The following is a 16,396-nucleotide window of genomic DNA, read 5'->3' as shown; positions in this document are numbered from 1 at the left end:
GTACTCATGCCTGTCTGCACCTGCATACTACTAGGCTACACTTGACTCCTGAACACAATGCTGGGATATAGGACATCATCAAGAATGCCCCAAGGCATCTAATCTGCAGAGAAACTGTCAGCCTTCATATAACTATATTAGAAGAGCATCACTTTCAGGTAGTCACAACGATTTTGATAGACCACAACTATCTTCATTTTCTATATGCTCCTGAAAGGTTTACACCCCTGTGCCGCCTTTTGGAAGTCAAACACTGGCAGAATGTTCAGCCACCAGGAGTTTAAAGCAAGGCCTATTTCAAGCTGTGGGTGCACTCTTCATAATTTTAAGCGAATGGGCACAGAAAGGGGGCCATGTCTAAAATGACCTGGGTTCAAATTCTAGATTTTGAAACACCACTTTCCTGGATCAGACCCAAGTCCATCTAGTTCAGCATTGTTTCCAATACCAGCCAGCCCAATGCCTATGGAGCGCTGAGCTCATAAGCAAAGCCATTACCTGCTTTTTAGAGGTACACTGACTGCCTTTGAACCTGGAGGCTCCAACCCCAGGTAGAGCCACCCCTCCGCTAACTGCTCTCCTTTCCTGCTTGACCACAGGACGCTGAGGAGTCTCTTATTACCTGTGTCTCAGTTTTTTGTTGTTGTTTATTCGTTCAGTCGCTTCCGACTCTTCGTGACTTCATAGACCAGCCCACACCAGAGCTTTCTGTCGGCCGTCGCCACCCCCAGCTCCCCCAAGGTCAAGTCTGTCCCCTCCAGAATATCATCCATCCCTCTTGCCCTTGGTCGGCCCCTCTTCCTTTTGCCTTCCACTTTCCCTTGCATCAGCCTCTTCTCCAGGGTCTCCTGTCTTCTCATTATGTGGCCAAAGTACTTCAGTTTTGCCTTTCATACCATTCCCTCAAGTGAGCAGTCTGGCTTTATTCCCTGGAGTATGGACTGGTTTGATCTTCTTGCAGCCCAAGGCACTCTCAGAGTTTTCCTCCAACACCACAGTTCAAAAGCATCTATCTTCCTTCGCTCAGCCTTCCTTATGGTCCAGCTCTCGCAGCCATAGGTTACTACGGGGAATACCATTGCTTTAACTCTGCGGACCTTTGTTGTCAGTGTGGCGTCTCTGCTCTTAACTATTTTATCAAGATCTGTCTATTGGGCGGTATAAACTTGTAATAAATAAAAAATAAATAAGCATCCTAGAGAAGAAGCAGCCCAGGTGAGGAAAGGGCTGGAGCTCCTCCCTTTATGAGGAGCCCAGGGGCCTGGGCTCCCAGGTGTGCCCAATGGCGCGCCCTCTCTGGGCTCCCGGGCAAGCGGCGTTTGACCTTCCCCTGCGTCTCGCAAGGTATATCAGGGGGGTGGGGAGAGGCGAGAGGAGCCCGCCCCTGCCTCGCCTTCGGTATGGCGGGGGAACTCTTCGTGGACGGGCAGCCCCCGGAGTTTTCCGTCTTGCTGGAGCTGCTCTGCCCGCCCTGCCTGGAGTCCGAGCCTAGCAACGGCCCACCCCGCAATCCGGGAGGCGTCGGGCTAGAAACAGCCGCCAACGGAGAATCCAGGTTAGCTTCTTTGACTGGCATCTGCTCGTGAGAACGGGGTGGATCCAGATCCGTTTCCCCCCCCCCCCCGAAAGGAGGGAGGATCCGGAGCAGCTCCGCCTTGTCGCTTGTCCCCAGAGCACCCGCTGCCGGCGGCGGACGACAAGAGACGCCGAACTCACTTGGAGCCCCGCGTCGGAAACAGACGAGGGCTGAATCCTATGGACGCTAATTTGGGAACAAACGCCACGAAACTCCCCAGGGATTTACTTCCGAGTCCATGTGCACAGGATTGGGATGTTGGGCGATTTGCATTCTTACCTGGGAGTAAGTCCTATGGTCCTCAGTGGGATTTATTTCTGCGTAAAAAGTACTTTAGGCTCGACCCTCTGCATGTTTTGTGGGAAGTAAGCCTCAGAATGTGTCTAATGGCGCCTACTCTCCAGGAAATGCTCGCCCGGGATTGCACGTGTACGTAAGAAAGGACCCCGATTGACTCAACGGGACTTACTTCCAAGTAAGCGAGCCTAGAGTGCGCGGGTGCTCTCGGATCCGCCCACAAATGCAAGGGGAGGCACGATCCCAGTGGGCTATTTCTTCCCCCGCCCTAAAGCGCGCCCGCGCCGCGCCCCCGGGCCCTCTGATCAGCTCCTCCGCAATTGGTTTGCGCGCGCGTCGCCCCCAGGTCAGCCTGGGGCTCGCGAGCCCCGCAGAGCATGCGTGGCTTCCATTGGCCGAGAATCCCGGGGTCAGGGTGGGGGCGCTAAGGCGCCCCGGCAAAACGCATGGGGAGGTGCGCGCGGGTTGGGGTACCTGGCTCTGGCCCTGGCCCTGGCCCGTGAAGGGGAAAGCGGGAGGGCGCTGCCTCCAAAGTAGCCGCCGGTTGGCTGGCTGGCGGAGGGACAAGCGGTCAAGGGGGAGAGAGAGAGAGAGAGAGAGAGGAAAAGCCGCCTCAGGTCGTGGAGGCGCCAAACGTGGTGGAGCCTTGGCAGGGCTGTTGGGCAGGGGCCGGGCCAGACTAGTTTGCGCCCTAGGCAAGGTGAGCGACTTTCACCTCCGCCCCCCAAAAAATGCCAACTTTGATTTTTAAGAACACATGTTTCCTGGAAAAAAAGAAGAAGCACAAAACTTGAAACTGCTACATTTATTTTGAAGTGCAAGAAATACGTCATGCCAATTATAGCAAACAAATTGGAAAGGAACGTCTATGGGTCTGAAATGCATTATTTAATAGGAATATCACCTCCAAATCACCCCCCCAACTCACCCGCGTGTGCGCACACACACACTCCGCATCACTCACTCCAAACAAGCACACGCATTCACTCAAAGACCCTATGCACCCCATTCACCCATACATATTCTCTCTCTCTCTCTCTCTTTTCTGGGCACGTTCTGGAAGTCCGAATGTGGAGCTGCCCCACCCCCACCCCAGCATCCCTGGCTTTGCTTCAGCTGGGTGGGCGCAGGGCGCCATCTCGCCCGCCCAGGCCCAGAATCCTCAGGCCGGGCCAGCTCACAGCCAATGCGCGTGAATGCTGCGTTGTGCCCAGCGCCCCTCTTAGCTTGGTGCTCTAGGCGGCCACCTGAGTGGCCTCTATAGTAGCACCAGCCCTGCTGGTGGGGAAAAGATGCGCCACTCGTTGGCTCCTTCCTGCAGTTGGCAAGAGAAAAGGGTTTCTTTTGAGGCAGTTGTCTCCACGGACCGATCCCGCAAGGACGGCTCTGAAGAGAGGGGTGCCAACAGAAGCTAGGGAGAAATGTTGAAGGAGCCAGCCCTTACCTCAGCTGGGAGATTCGAGGCGGAGGCGTCATTGGTTCCGCAGTTTGTGTTTGGAGACGACATTGGATTGTTTCCCCAGGCAGAGGTGGGGCGGACCAGTGGGTGCGGCACCCAACCCAGGCCCTGGTTCACTTCAGCTAAGAAACTAGGGATTCCTATGAAAACGGCCTACTACTACTATTATTATTATTATTAATAATAATAATTAATAAAATTATTTCTTGATCAAGGCGGAGAACAACAATAAACGATAAAATACATAATACTCAATTAAAAAGTAATATACTTTGTTAAAAACATCCTAAAAATATTAAAAACATTTTAAAACATCTTAAAATTCCACGAGATAGTAATAATAAATTTATTTTAAATTTCTGACCCATCAGCTTCCATTTAAAGAACGAAACTGTTTTTACAAGGGGAAAGCTTTCCACTGAAAACAAAAACAGGCCTTGCTGTCTCACCCCCAGAGGGTTAGGGTTCCAAATTCCACCCCTGACCTGCCCAGGCCTCCCCGCACCCAAGGATTTCTCTGCTCAGGGTGGATTTCTGAAGACCAGGGTCAGCCTTCTGCTGAAGTGTGGTGTGTGGTGGTGGTGGTGTGTGTATATAACGCTCAAACCCTTGATCTTATGACGGCTCTGATCATGGCAAGATGCTTAAAAGGGTTACCTCAGGAAGCTCTTGTCATTTATTTGAGAGAGGTTTCTTTGTGACGAGTTAAACTCTTCTGGACTTAAAAACAACCGTGTTATTCAAGTTATCAGATGTTAATAAATCCCAAGTAGACACTAAAATGTACCTAGACATTTGGGAATTTGGCAAGAAGAATATAAATATTTCTGTTTGTTCTGAGTATAGTACTGATTTTCCATTAATTTATTTGAAAGGCTATCTATCTAGGGACAGCTATAGTTCTGGTCAACTCACAGGTTTATATAGCAGATTGTGCCACAATAATTGTTAGTCCATCAGGTACCAAGGCCTTTGCTTTTGTGTGTGTGTGTGTGTGTTGTGTTTTATTGCTACAACAGATTTTCCAGGTCTGGAATTCTCTGTCTGTGCATACTGCCTATTATGCTATAATAATTTGTTAGCCTTTAAGTTGCCACAAGACTCTTTAGAATTATGTTGTTTATTCGTTCAGTCGTTTCCGACTCTTTGTGACTTCATGGACCAGCCCACGCCAGAGCTTTCTGTCGGCTGTCGCCACCCCCAGCTCCCCCAAGGTCAAGTCTGTCACCTCCAGAATATCATCCATCCATCTTGCCCTTGGTCGGACCATTAACATTGTAATCTGATATAAGTCTATTTGAAAGTAACACCAACTGAGATCAATGCAACTTACTCTCTGATAAGAGAATAAAGGACTTCAGCTTAAATAGGCCCCTAGGTACTAAGTATTCATGGCAAAGGAATAGAACAAAAAAATTCATTACATGTTTATACCATTTAATAGCCAACTCTTGAAAAACCAATCTTCCATTTTTGCAGCTAAATCTTGAAAGGGTGCCCCGGATTCTAGGAGACCTCCCTTGGGGGACGATGCTATCACTGGATGAGATGGTGGGAGTAGATGAAGGCCTTAGCTAGACCTAAGGTTTATCCCGGGATTGTCCTGGTGCCATCCCTGTTCATGTAAATGACACACAGGATATCCCGGGAGCAGGCAGGGACGACCCCAGGATAAACCTTAGGTCTAGCTAAGGCTGAAGGCCTTAAGAGAGCTATTTGGGCGAGGGGAGTACTGTCCCATGAGGGCGCTGAAAATAAGAGGGTTTTTTTTTGCCGGGGATGGTGGTGAGAAGGGAGTTGTCTTGTGGATTAAAAAAAATGTGTGAAGGAGCTATTGTTCAAAAATGGTCCTGGCCCTGTATTTTGAAGGGTTCCTTGTGTGGGGGTGATACTGTTATTGGGTGTATGTGTATGAATGTGAGAGGTGAGCGACACTGGCCTGGCAGTACTGGCGTTTCTTTCGTGTGGGTGATCCTAAGATGCTTCAGCGTGCTATTTTGGATGCAGGCGCCCCTCTGCCCCCATTTCCATACGCGCACCTGAGGATCTCCTCTCCCACCCCGGCTGATGCGCTGCCCTTTGCTCTTTCTCTCTCGCCCACAGGTTTGAGCCCTTCAGCAGCATGGCTTGCTGCCTCCAGTCCCCGGACAGCAAAGCCTTCAGCTTCTTGCAGGAGACTGCCCAACTTTTCTCCCAGCCAGAGCCGATCAGCAGCAAACTGGGGAGGCCTCTGCGGCAGGCGGGACTAGCCATGAGTCCTAGGTGTAGCGCCACGGCACCTCAAGGCGACTGCTTCTCCCCTGCCCTGGCCTCTTTCAGTGCCTTGGATGCCTTGAGCCTTATCAGCCTTCATTGCTCCAGCCTCGAGTCAGAGCCTCTAAATCGGATCGAGTCCCCAGAAGCTGCGCAAGAGAGCCCCCCGTCTGCCCTCTCCAAAGACCACAGTAGCAAGTGTCTGTGGTCAGCCTGTGTGGAGGAGCCCAGGGCAGCACAGCTGCAGGTGACAAGCATTCCCGACAAGTTTGAGCCTCAGGGGCTCAGGAGGAGAGTCTCCCGCAAGCAGCCTACACCTAGGCGGAGCTGTGAGAGCCTGGACCCGGCCTTCCGAGGGGTGGCGTTTCAGATGCAGCTGCTTCCCTGCCAGAGCGATTCCGAGGGTTGTCGGCTCTTTATTAACGCCAGATACAGCAGGTAGAGTCTGGAGGGCCTTCAGGGAACCCATGGCAGAACTCTGCTAGTTGCTCAGAGGGTTCCCAAGCATATCGACCAAACGTGTCCTTGGGGACTAACGTATCATTTCTCCATCCCTCTACCAATTTATGTTTTATTCCCCAAGGCAAGGGGTGTGATTCTGATCAGGTAAATGGCGCACCCCACCCCGGAAGACTTAAACCTTCCTTATCCCTCTGGTAGCACTCCGGATCCCCAGAGGCTGCATTGGGCCCTTTAAACTCCGCCCCCTCCCAAACCCTTCTGCAGATCATGGATCTCTTGACATTTTGTCTAGTCAAACCTTAGGGATATCTGGAGGCTGAAAGTAGTAGTTGAGGATTTCTGTTCTGATGGGCAGGGACCATAAAGATTCAGCCTTCCACTCATCCTATCACACAATCATTTCACAGCTTCTGAAAAGCCTCCCATGATTTCTCCTTTAACTCTTAAAGTGATTTTGTTTAGGAGGAAGGAAATACCAGGGAAGGGATACACTCTCTCTCTCTCTCTCTCTCTCTCTTGTGCTATATGTTCCTAGAATGAGACAGTCTATTATTATTTTAGGCACATAAAATATCCATGACTAAAAAATCCAGAATCCAGGAGAACGGGGAGCGGTGAACCAAGCCAGGTTTTATGTTTTCAGAAATGGGGGTCAGCAATGGGTTCTTTGTCCCAGAATGCTAAATGTGTTATCCAATACCTGCAACACCTACAGTGACTCATTCAGTCTGCAATCACCATTTTGAAACTGAATTTCTACTGCAGAACTCATGGCCACAATAGCAGGTCTAATTGAAAAACTTTTCTATTCCTTCCCCCATCCCTTACCTCTCATACCACCTGGCCTGATGAAGAGTTCTGGAGAACTCGAAAGTTTGCACAATCTTTTATGGCATTTTGGTTGTTCCTAATAAAGTTATTGGCTAACTGTAGATTTTTAATCCCGACTCCCCTGGATTCTGGTTTTTTTTTTTGGTCCACTTTCCATATCCCCCTCGCAAGAAAATGGGTGGCAACCGAGAAAAACACTTCTTTAACTACAAAACTTGCTACTAAACTTGCTATGCTGTTTTTGTGGCATGTTGTGATTCAGATGAGATGGGATAATCCTGCAGAAAAGATGTTAACAGTTTAATGTGGGAGTTGGCAGAAAATAGATTCAGATCTACTGGTAGATCTCTGGGTGATTTGCAGTAGATCTGGAAGTGTTTTGGACTCCCACTCTGTTTAACAATGACAACAATACGATGAGTCTCCCACACCCCACAGATTATACTACTGAAATGAAGAAAGGTTCATTTCAGGATGGATTTTTGTACGGGAAGACTCAAAACAAATTCCTGGTCTCAGAATTATTTAATTATATGTGCATGTCTTTTGTACCTGATTCCACTTGGTAAATTTCAATGTCCTAGTAAAAAAAAAACACATCCTGCAAAAGAGATGTTTGGTTTAATGCATGGGGAGGAATTCTGTGTTGTGATAATTTGCACCAAAACCTTTCAAGCTCCAACGATTCCACTTGGTTTTTATGTTGTTTCCTATCCTGCCTTAGCTGGGCTCTTGGGGTTGCAACTCTGTACTCACTTACCTGAGACTAAGCCCTATTGAAGGCAATAGGACTTGCATCTCAGTAGTCAAGTATAGCATTGAACTGTACACTAGTAAGCTTGTGCTGTGGTGATACATTCTGACATATGCATGCTCCTTTGGGGATACATGCATGCCTTGGATCAATTCTGATTTGTGGAGAGAGGAATCTTCTCTGCTTTGCTTGAAATAAGATTAGTTAAATTGCGTTTAAGTATTCTCATACCAGTTGCACCAGAAATTGCCTACAAATGAAGCTGCAGCAGGTTAATTGAAATGTGACATGAAAAATAACCTATTAGTAAAACTGCCTTGTATTTACATGCACTTTCTATGATTTAATTGTCCTTCTTAACTTCACTTCTGTTCTCCAGTCTACAGTACGCATTTTAAATTAATTATATTTTTAATTTTTAAAAGTGGTGTTTATTCAGTACAGTTTTATTGATTCGATTATTATCAGGAGTAAAAAGTACCCCTCCAAGAAATGAAAAAACATTTTCCCTTTTCACTTGACATATTAATCAGATATTATCTTATCATGGGTTATATTCCAGATGTGTTGTTGTTGTTGTTGTTGTTGTTGTTGTTGTAATGGGGAGTGCAAAGCAGATAAGGTAGGAATATGATTAAGGGTGCAATCCTATGCATGTTCAGATAGGAAAGAAGTCTTAGAATTCCCAGCAATCCCCAGGCAGCCATGCTGAGAGGGAAACTGGGTGTTGTAGGACTTTTTTTCTGTCTAAACATGCATGGGATTGTGCTCTAACTGGGGTAAAGACTATGGCCATTTTCACAAGTAAAGCTTAAATTGGATTTATCTTTAATTGACTCCAAAAGCAACCATGAAACCCATATTGAAAGGAATATTAATTTTGTTTTTCTTTCGTGTTCTTCCCTACCTTAAGCACAATAGCAGCATAGATGTATTCCTTGCATGCTGATCCGATGTGTATTTGCTTAGCAGTATTTTTCTTTTCTTTTCTTAGTATGTTCTTAGTGAGTTGAACTATTCCCAAGCAGACCTGTATGCTTAAATGTTGTGGGGCATTTTTTTCTACTAGTCCATAGGCTTTCATTAAGATTTGAAAATACGCATTATGTAGCAACATTCTGAGTTCTTCTATCATTTATGTTAATAACTCTTCTGTAAACTATTGAAGTGGACAATATTGTGGCTTTGGATATAGGTTCTAGGAGATGTCACAGGTCCAAAAACCCCTGCTCTTGAATGTATTACTTGTCACTCTGCTTCTGTTCTCTCAGTCTGTAAAAAGGGAGTATTGGTGATCTGTCTCAGAGAAAATATGTGTGATGAGGATAGGTTGTTGGTCCTCTTGAATCTTAGAAAGAAGGCCAGATACAAACATATATAAAATAGTTTGGAATTCAGATTTTTAAAGCAGGTCTTACTACTACACATCTAATCTGTGTTCAGTGAAAAACTTAGGAAAAGACGCCGAGTCCCTTTAGCAAAAGAAGAGTGCAGAGCTGGCAGTTCGAAGGAAGAAGAAGGATGTCTCTCTACTCACAGTATGTTAACTTTTTAGGCACTAAATACTTGTAATATCAGTTCATAGTATTTGAGTTTCTAAAAGCAAAGCCATGTTGCAATCCATTCCATTTATCAGCAGCAGCAGAAGGAATCCAAGGACTAGACAACAGAGTAAGAACAGTCAAACCAATGGTCTGATCCTTTAAGTCGTGGTGCACAAACCACAGCCCTGCATGGCTGCCCTATGGCCATGAGCCATGCTGCCACTGCCAACTTCCTCTCATCCCGCACTATTGATTTCCTGCTTGGCAATACTCTCTCCTCCTCCACCAGTGGTCCTGATTCAGGTGGCTCTTTTCCTGCTGCAAGGAGGAAAGTGAGCTGAATCAGTGCAGCAGTGAGGAGAGAGAAGATTTTCTACTCCTTGCCCGGAGATCCTCAGATAGACAGATTACTGCCACCGCCAGCAATGAGCAAAGAACAATCTGTATCAGGATTGCTAGGATGTGTGCATATATGTAGATATGCATGTGTGTGAGAGTACACATGCAGCTCCTGGCCCAGCATCACATGCAGATGAAAAGATTGAGTATCTTTGCTTTTAACTTATAAATTAGGCAATTAAGGGTCTTGATTGGGTTGCAGCCATCTGTCTTGTCATCATGGTGTCATAACCTATGGTAATGTGCTGGCTTTGTAAACCAAGGTGAATGTTGCTCTGATGGAGCAGGGTGGGGGTAGGGGTTGGGGTCAGCCCTGCCACACCTTCAGTGTGCAGCATTGGCACAGGAACGGATGGCAAGGGGCAAAACTGGGAGGGCTCACCTGCATGGCATCCTGAAGGTATTTTGGCCACCAGAGAGCTTGGCAACATGAGCATAGCTCTATGACAGTGGTTCCCAAAGTTTTTCAGGTAACCGCCCCCTTGGTTCCACAAACTCACACCCAGTGCCCCCTGCGCACAGCCCCTTTAAATGGGAAGCACCTGCCGCAGGCTTGCTGAGGGAGGGAGGGAAAAGAGAGCGAACGCCTCTGTTTTGCAACCAGCGTGGCAGGGCACACCAAGCAGGGTATGTGTCTTCATTAGTGTTTTGGTGCTTTTGAAACATTTCAATTCACCGTTAAAAGGACTCTTCTTAAATGGTATTAATACATGTGTGGATTCTTCCCCTGTATGGCTTGGGATCAAACTTGTAGTTGGCAGGATAAGAAGGCACCACTGTGCAGGCGCAGATTGAGAGACTAGCTCTGGTGCCGATACAAGTGATTAAAATCTTTAATGATTCTTGTCTGTGTCCAGAATGCTCGACATTTCGGGTTAAAAATAATCCTTCCTCAGGAGCTACAATCAATCAGATTAACACAGTTTTAAAACTTATTTACTTATGGTTTTGTAAATAAATTTAAAAACTGTGTTAATCTGATTGATTGTAGCTCCTGAAGAAGGATTATTTTTAATCCGAAACGTCGAGCATTCTGGAGACAGACAAGAATCATTAAAGATTTTAATCACTTTTATCGGCACCAGAGCTAGTCTCTCAATCTGCGCCTTGGGATCAAACTACCTTCTCCCATGAAAATGTCCCTGGCTTTTAAGACCTTCTGGAGAGGCGCTTCTTGGAAAAGACCACCTCAAGTGCCCCCCTGCTGCCCCTTTACCTCTTAGCGCCCCTCTGCCACCTCTTAGCGCCCCCCTGCCACCCCTTTGCCTCTCAACGCCCCCCTATGCAATCCCACCGCCCCCAAGGGGGCGGTAGCGCCCCCTTTGGGAACCACTGTTTTGTGAGTCTAATGTTTGGTCATTATCCTTTTGTAATACGATCACAGCTGACAGGCTTGTGTATTGTGAAAGTGTTCTTTCACTCCCCAAACATAATATTTCTTTAGCAAACCACTGTGCACAGTTTTAATTACGCCTGTTTGTAAAGCTAGTGACTTTTGATTTTTGCCCTGTCTGTTTGATCACAAGCCAGTTGAACAGAAGAACTTTGCAGATGGCATCAAAATTCTAAATTCCACTTTGATGAAATTCCAGTTGTTCTTAGTAGAATTTAGGATTAAGTGTTAATTCAAGACTAATGATCTGTGCATGGGGCACAGAAGCTCACTTGATCAGGCAAAAGCCACCTAACTGGTGTGTACATGCTTAGTGGCTTCCTCTTGGGTTACTTCAAATTTTATGTGGTTGAGGCCTGGTATTCAAGAGGCAGAACTCAACAGGGTACTTCCGCCCCCTCCAATTCGCTTCTACTTTGCCAATTGTATTGCAAAAGCAATTTAGCACTTCCAGGGCAACCTGAAATGAGCTAAACATTTCTTTCTTGGAAAGAGGCAGGTCAACAGAGCTTGCATAAAGGAACTTCAACTTGTCTCCTTCCAGAAACAAGTGTTTCCATTTATTTCAGGACTTCCCCTAGGAAGTGCAAAATCTCCCTTGCGTGGGTCCCATTTGTACAACGTAATTGGCCAGACCCACTTGTGGAAGGGAATCAGTGGGGTGGAATTAGTCTGGAGGACACCACATTAGGGAATGCTGGGTTCTAGGGCTGAGCCTTAGGGAGCCTTGGTTCACATTAAGCATAGGTGCCCAAAGTGTAGGGAATAGGACACCAGTGCATTTTGCTCAAAAGGTGAGGATGTGCAGTTAATTTTCACCTCCCCTTCAAATTGTTGAGCTTCAAGGTGCTTTTCCAACGTAGTCATATAGTATGAGCTGTGAGGCAAGACCTCTCCAGCTCAAGTATGGCTTTAGCCACAAACTTACTAGCAATGTACTCCTATGCATGTCAACTCAGAAGTTAGTTCTATTCAGTGGGAATTAATCCCAGCCTGATGGCACAATCCTATGCTTGTTTAGAAAAAAAAAGTCCTACAACTCCCAGCGCTTCCCAATCAGCTGTGAAATGTTAAGCATTCTAAAAAATATGTAATTGTATGATGAACACAATTTTGAAATATTAATGGCAACATGATTCCTCCCAAATATTTAAAGCTGCCTAAAACAATAAGAGGCTAAAAAGCAAACATTTTAAAACATTTGTCCAGTGATGTTTCAGTGAGAGAGAAACTATAGGGCAGGGTTGTAGTTTTAATACTGTCAGCAAATGCAATTATCCTAAGTTGCTTAGGCAAATTATTTGACCCAGTTGCTCTTTGCTTTCAAGGGAATAGGTGCTGTGCTTCTTGCAAGACCTGGAAAACACCACTGTGGAGAGTTGCTGAAGACGGGACCCCTCTCTGCAATGCTTGTGGCATTAGGTAGTTGGCACTGCTGAAATATCCTAAGATATTAGATAGAGTTTTATTCATCATAAAGAGTCTAAAGCAGGGGTGGAGAACCTGTGGTCCTCCAGGTGTTGGTGACTTACAGCTCATATCATCTCAGACCCTTGGGCATGCTGGCTGGGGCTATAATGGGAGTTGGAGTCCAATGACATCTGGAGGGCCAATGGGTCCCCTATGTCTCTTTACATAGCAGAGCCCTAACACCACACAGGTCGCTCTTCTTTTCTTTATCCTGATACCTGGGATCTTCAGCTTGCTGTTCAGGGGAAGTGGAAGTATCTTCATTTTGTGCCACCAGACATTTCACATACACCATTGAAAAACAGAATAACTCCACCTTCATGAGATTTTAATGAGTTGGGAGATTAGAGCAGGGGTGTTATAAAGGTGAAAAGAGACCTGAACGAATCACTGAATGGAATGACCAGTCGCATCACTGAACCAACTAAGTAAATACTCTTTTCCACCCCCAGGTACAAAAAGTACAGAATTCGATGTTTTCAGTGCTGGTATATTCCAAAGCATGGAGGGAAACCCTACTCATATTGTTCCAATTGTGAAGGGAAATTGCATGTAGGAGCTGCCCAGCAGAATCTGGAAAAAGGTAAACGTAGGTATGTGTGTGTGTGAGGTTACAACCTAAGAATGGTTGATGTGCTGAATGAAACATGTGCTGCTCAGGTGAAGCTGATTCGTGGAGCCATAACAAAGAAAACTCTACAATTCAAACTTCATTGTGAAAGTGAAGATGAATGGTCCTTGAATTTGTATCTTAAGCTACAGTTATTTCAAGTCCAATGGCAGTTCTGCATAGAAATAATAAAATATACAGCTGCAAAGTCGAAGCGTTACTGAAGGCCTCATTATCAGGACCTTCTCCACAGGTGAAATCACATTTTGTGACCCTGTGGAACTTCACAAAATATCCCCAAATATCATGTAAAGTGTTGGGGCTTCGAAAGGGTTATTAAATAATTCTAAATAATAAATAAGGGTGAATAAAACAGAAAATTAGTCATGACTGCTGTTTTTGAGACAATTTGTATAGAGGAATAGCCAGTGGTGGGGCACCTGCTTTCCATGCAGAAGGCTCGAGGTTCACTCTCTTAGGTCAAATAGCACTGGGAAAGATCCTTAAATGAAACCCTCGGGAGCCATTGCCAGTCAGTATGAACAATTCTGAGCTAGAAGGACTGCCACCACACACTGAATGCACACCATGTGGATACCAATGGTATGTCCAGAATGCAACAGAAATTATCTTGCAAGTGAAGACTGGACAACCACCTGTCAGGGATGCTTTAGGGTGGATTCCTGCATTGAGCAGGGGGTTGGACTCGATGGCCTTATAGGCCCCTTCCAACTCTGCTATTCTATGAGTCTATATCTACACTACAAACCTATACTGGTATTATATCAGTTTCACTATATTTCCCTGTTCTCAGCCAGATCATGGGAATTAATAGCTTGGGGAGGGTGCTGAGCATTCTCTCGGGGGGAGGAAATAAATCCTGATACCCAGAGCCACAGTTGCCAGGATTCCTTGGACTGAGGAAATTTCTATTTTCCCCCCAGGTGTGACGATGCTCACAGAAACTGCCACTCCTCATGGGGTCCTGTACTTGGTGTGCATCCACACTCTTGCTTTGGTTCACAGTAGCTGTAGATTAGCCTCAAACTTCAGCTTCTGCATGTGATAGGCCTCGATTAAGTGTCTTTGCACCGCAGAGCTGATGTCCAGCAGAAATGCCCCCTCGCCATTTCACCCCAGTGGCAGAGGTTCTGATAACTCCTTCCTAGGTTCTGCATGGTTGCTTCAACATCCTCTAGGACAGAGAGTGGGGTGCCCTTGCTTGGGTGATGTTCAGAGGTTGGACACTCTTAGAAATGCACATGGGTCTGCATTATCCACACATACATCAGGCTTCAACCTTGACTGCCACATGACTAGAAGCAGAGAGGGGGCCACGGGAGGATAAATGTGCAGTCTGCACAGCCAGCTGCCCCCTTCTTTAGGGATCTTTTAAAAACTGTGTTTAACGGTTGTACTGTGGGTATGCTGTAATTCATTGTAGCAGGACTACTGTGGTTTTCTGTTGCAGGTTCTCCCAAAGATTCTTGGAAACTGTAGTTTGGTGGTAACAACAACCACAACAACAATATTTCTTACCTGCCTCTCCATTCTGATTGAGGCAGGGAACAACAGTAAATATAAAATGCATAAAACTGAATTAAAACATAATATACATTGTTAAAATATCCTAAAATCAATTTTAAAACATCCTAAAATCATTTTAAAACATCCTAAAATTAAACTGGATAGGCCTGCTGGAAGAGATCAGTCTAAATAGCTTTCTTAAATGCTGATAGACTGTTAAGTTGACGAGTCTCCTCCGGCAGGCCATTCCACGGTCTGGGAGCAGCAGAAGAGAAGGTCCTCTGGGTAACAGTTGTCAATCTAGTTTTTGCTGGCTGAAGTAGATTTTTCCCAGAGGACCTGTGTGTGTGTGGTGGATTGTATGGGAGAAGGTGATCCCGCAGGTAGCCTGGACCCAAACCGTTTAGGGCTTTAAAGGTAATGGCCAACACTTTTTACTTCGCCTGGAAACTAATTGGCAGCCAGTGAAGAGATTTTAAGACTGGTGTGATGTGGCCCCCCCCTAGGTGTACCGGTGACCAACCTGGCTGCCAAATTTTGAACTAGTTGAAGTTTCCAGACTCGGCACAAAGGTAGCCCTATGTAGAGCGCATTGCAGAAGTGGAGCCTTGAAGTTACCAGCACATGCACTACCATCTTTAGTGGATTGTGTTGAGAATTCTCAGACAGAGATGCCTAGTTCCTTCATGAAACCATAGTTTCCAGGAGTCTCCAGGGCAAAGGAATGAAGATTAAATTAAGACCGTGTGGTTATGTTCTCAAACATGCCAGTTCCCCCTTCCTTCACCAGCATTAAGAAAAGTCAGTGCTGCCAACCTAAGGGATTCCTTTTCTTTTTCTAGATGTGGAAACGTCTTAAGGCTTTGCAGTTAGCTGGATACCAAAAGAGATCTTGGGGAATCTGACCAACTTGACTGAGGGGCCTGGATGGACAGCTAGGTGGATGTTCATTAGATATGTTTACCAAGGTTCTACGGATGTAGGTTTTTGGTTTATCTGTTTGTTTTGTTCCTTGTTTTGAAGTTGCAGCACTGCCACATGTTGACTGTTTGCTTGCAGCGTGTTTGGGAGGAGGCAGGAAAGAATCTGAAACTGTTGCAAGGGAAGAGGTGTTTCAATTAAAATTTCAGGCATTTAAGCAATTGGAAGACAGATATGCTGAAATCTCTTTCAAGCAATGACTCCTGCCACTGTGTATTGGATTTGGCATCTGCACCACCCCACCTTGCAACAATGGGGTACTAATAGTGCCATTTACATTCTTTAAGGAGGAATTCACACAAAGCATTCTCCCAAAATGTAGCCTTTGAGTACAGGTGGGGGAATTTATTTTAAACAAATAATGCCTCCCCTTACCCCTTTGAATGCAAGAGATCAATTATTTTTTCTTTTCTTTTTCTTTTTTTTCCCTTTTAGCAATAGTCACCTCTAATGAAGCTCCTGATGGCGTTTATATTTTGCACAAAATGTACCAAGTGTAAATACATAACATTTTTGCTATGCAATATTGTTATACTTGGTGAAAAGGTTTGTTAGTGATGCTGATAAACATCCTTTGATAGTACAAATGCAGCAAGTGTGACAGTTTGAGTGGATATTGGTACTTTTGCTAACCTATAGTGTGTTTCACTATATGTGTTGCTCACCAGTTGGGATTGTGTCATATAAAACTTCCTTTGGAAGTGTATTTATTTTTGTAAATTTTATTTATACTTGAAGTGTTTGATTGTTCTTTAAAGAAAAGCAAAAGCAAATCTGATGTGTTGTCAAATTCAAAGCAATTACTTTGATTTTCTGTCATTTTTCAGTTAATATCCTAAA

General features: G+C 45.5%; 1 protein-coding gene across 1 annotated transcript; it reads left to right on the top strand.

The window, feature by feature from the left end:
- Positions 1-1,400: 1,400 nt before the first annotated feature.
- Positions 1,401-16,165, top strand: ZGLP1 (zinc finger GATA like protein 1). Its single transcript, XM_063118950.1, has 6 exons — positions 1,401-1,555; positions 5,436-6,023; positions 9,076-9,170; positions 12,297-12,390; positions 12,891-13,021; positions 15,418-16,165. The coding sequence occupies exons 1-6, from the start codon at positions 1,401-1,403 to the stop codon at positions 15,432-15,434; spliced, it is 1,080 nt and encodes a 359-aa protein (XP_062975020.1). The 3' UTR covers positions 15,435-16,165.
- The last annotated feature ends 231 nt before the right edge of the window (positions 16,166-16,396 follow it).

This window comes from Elgaria multicarinata, chromosome 3 (genome assembly GCF_023053635.1).
Source record: "Elgaria multicarinata webbii isolate HBS135686 ecotype San Diego chromosome 3, rElgMul1.1.pri, whole genome shotgun sequence".
Lineage (NCBI taxonomy): Eukaryota > Metazoa > Chordata > Lepidosauria > Squamata > Anguidae > Elgaria > Elgaria multicarinata.
Note: the sequence above shows the minus strand (reverse complement) of the source record. Positions and strands in the feature narration are given on the sequence as shown.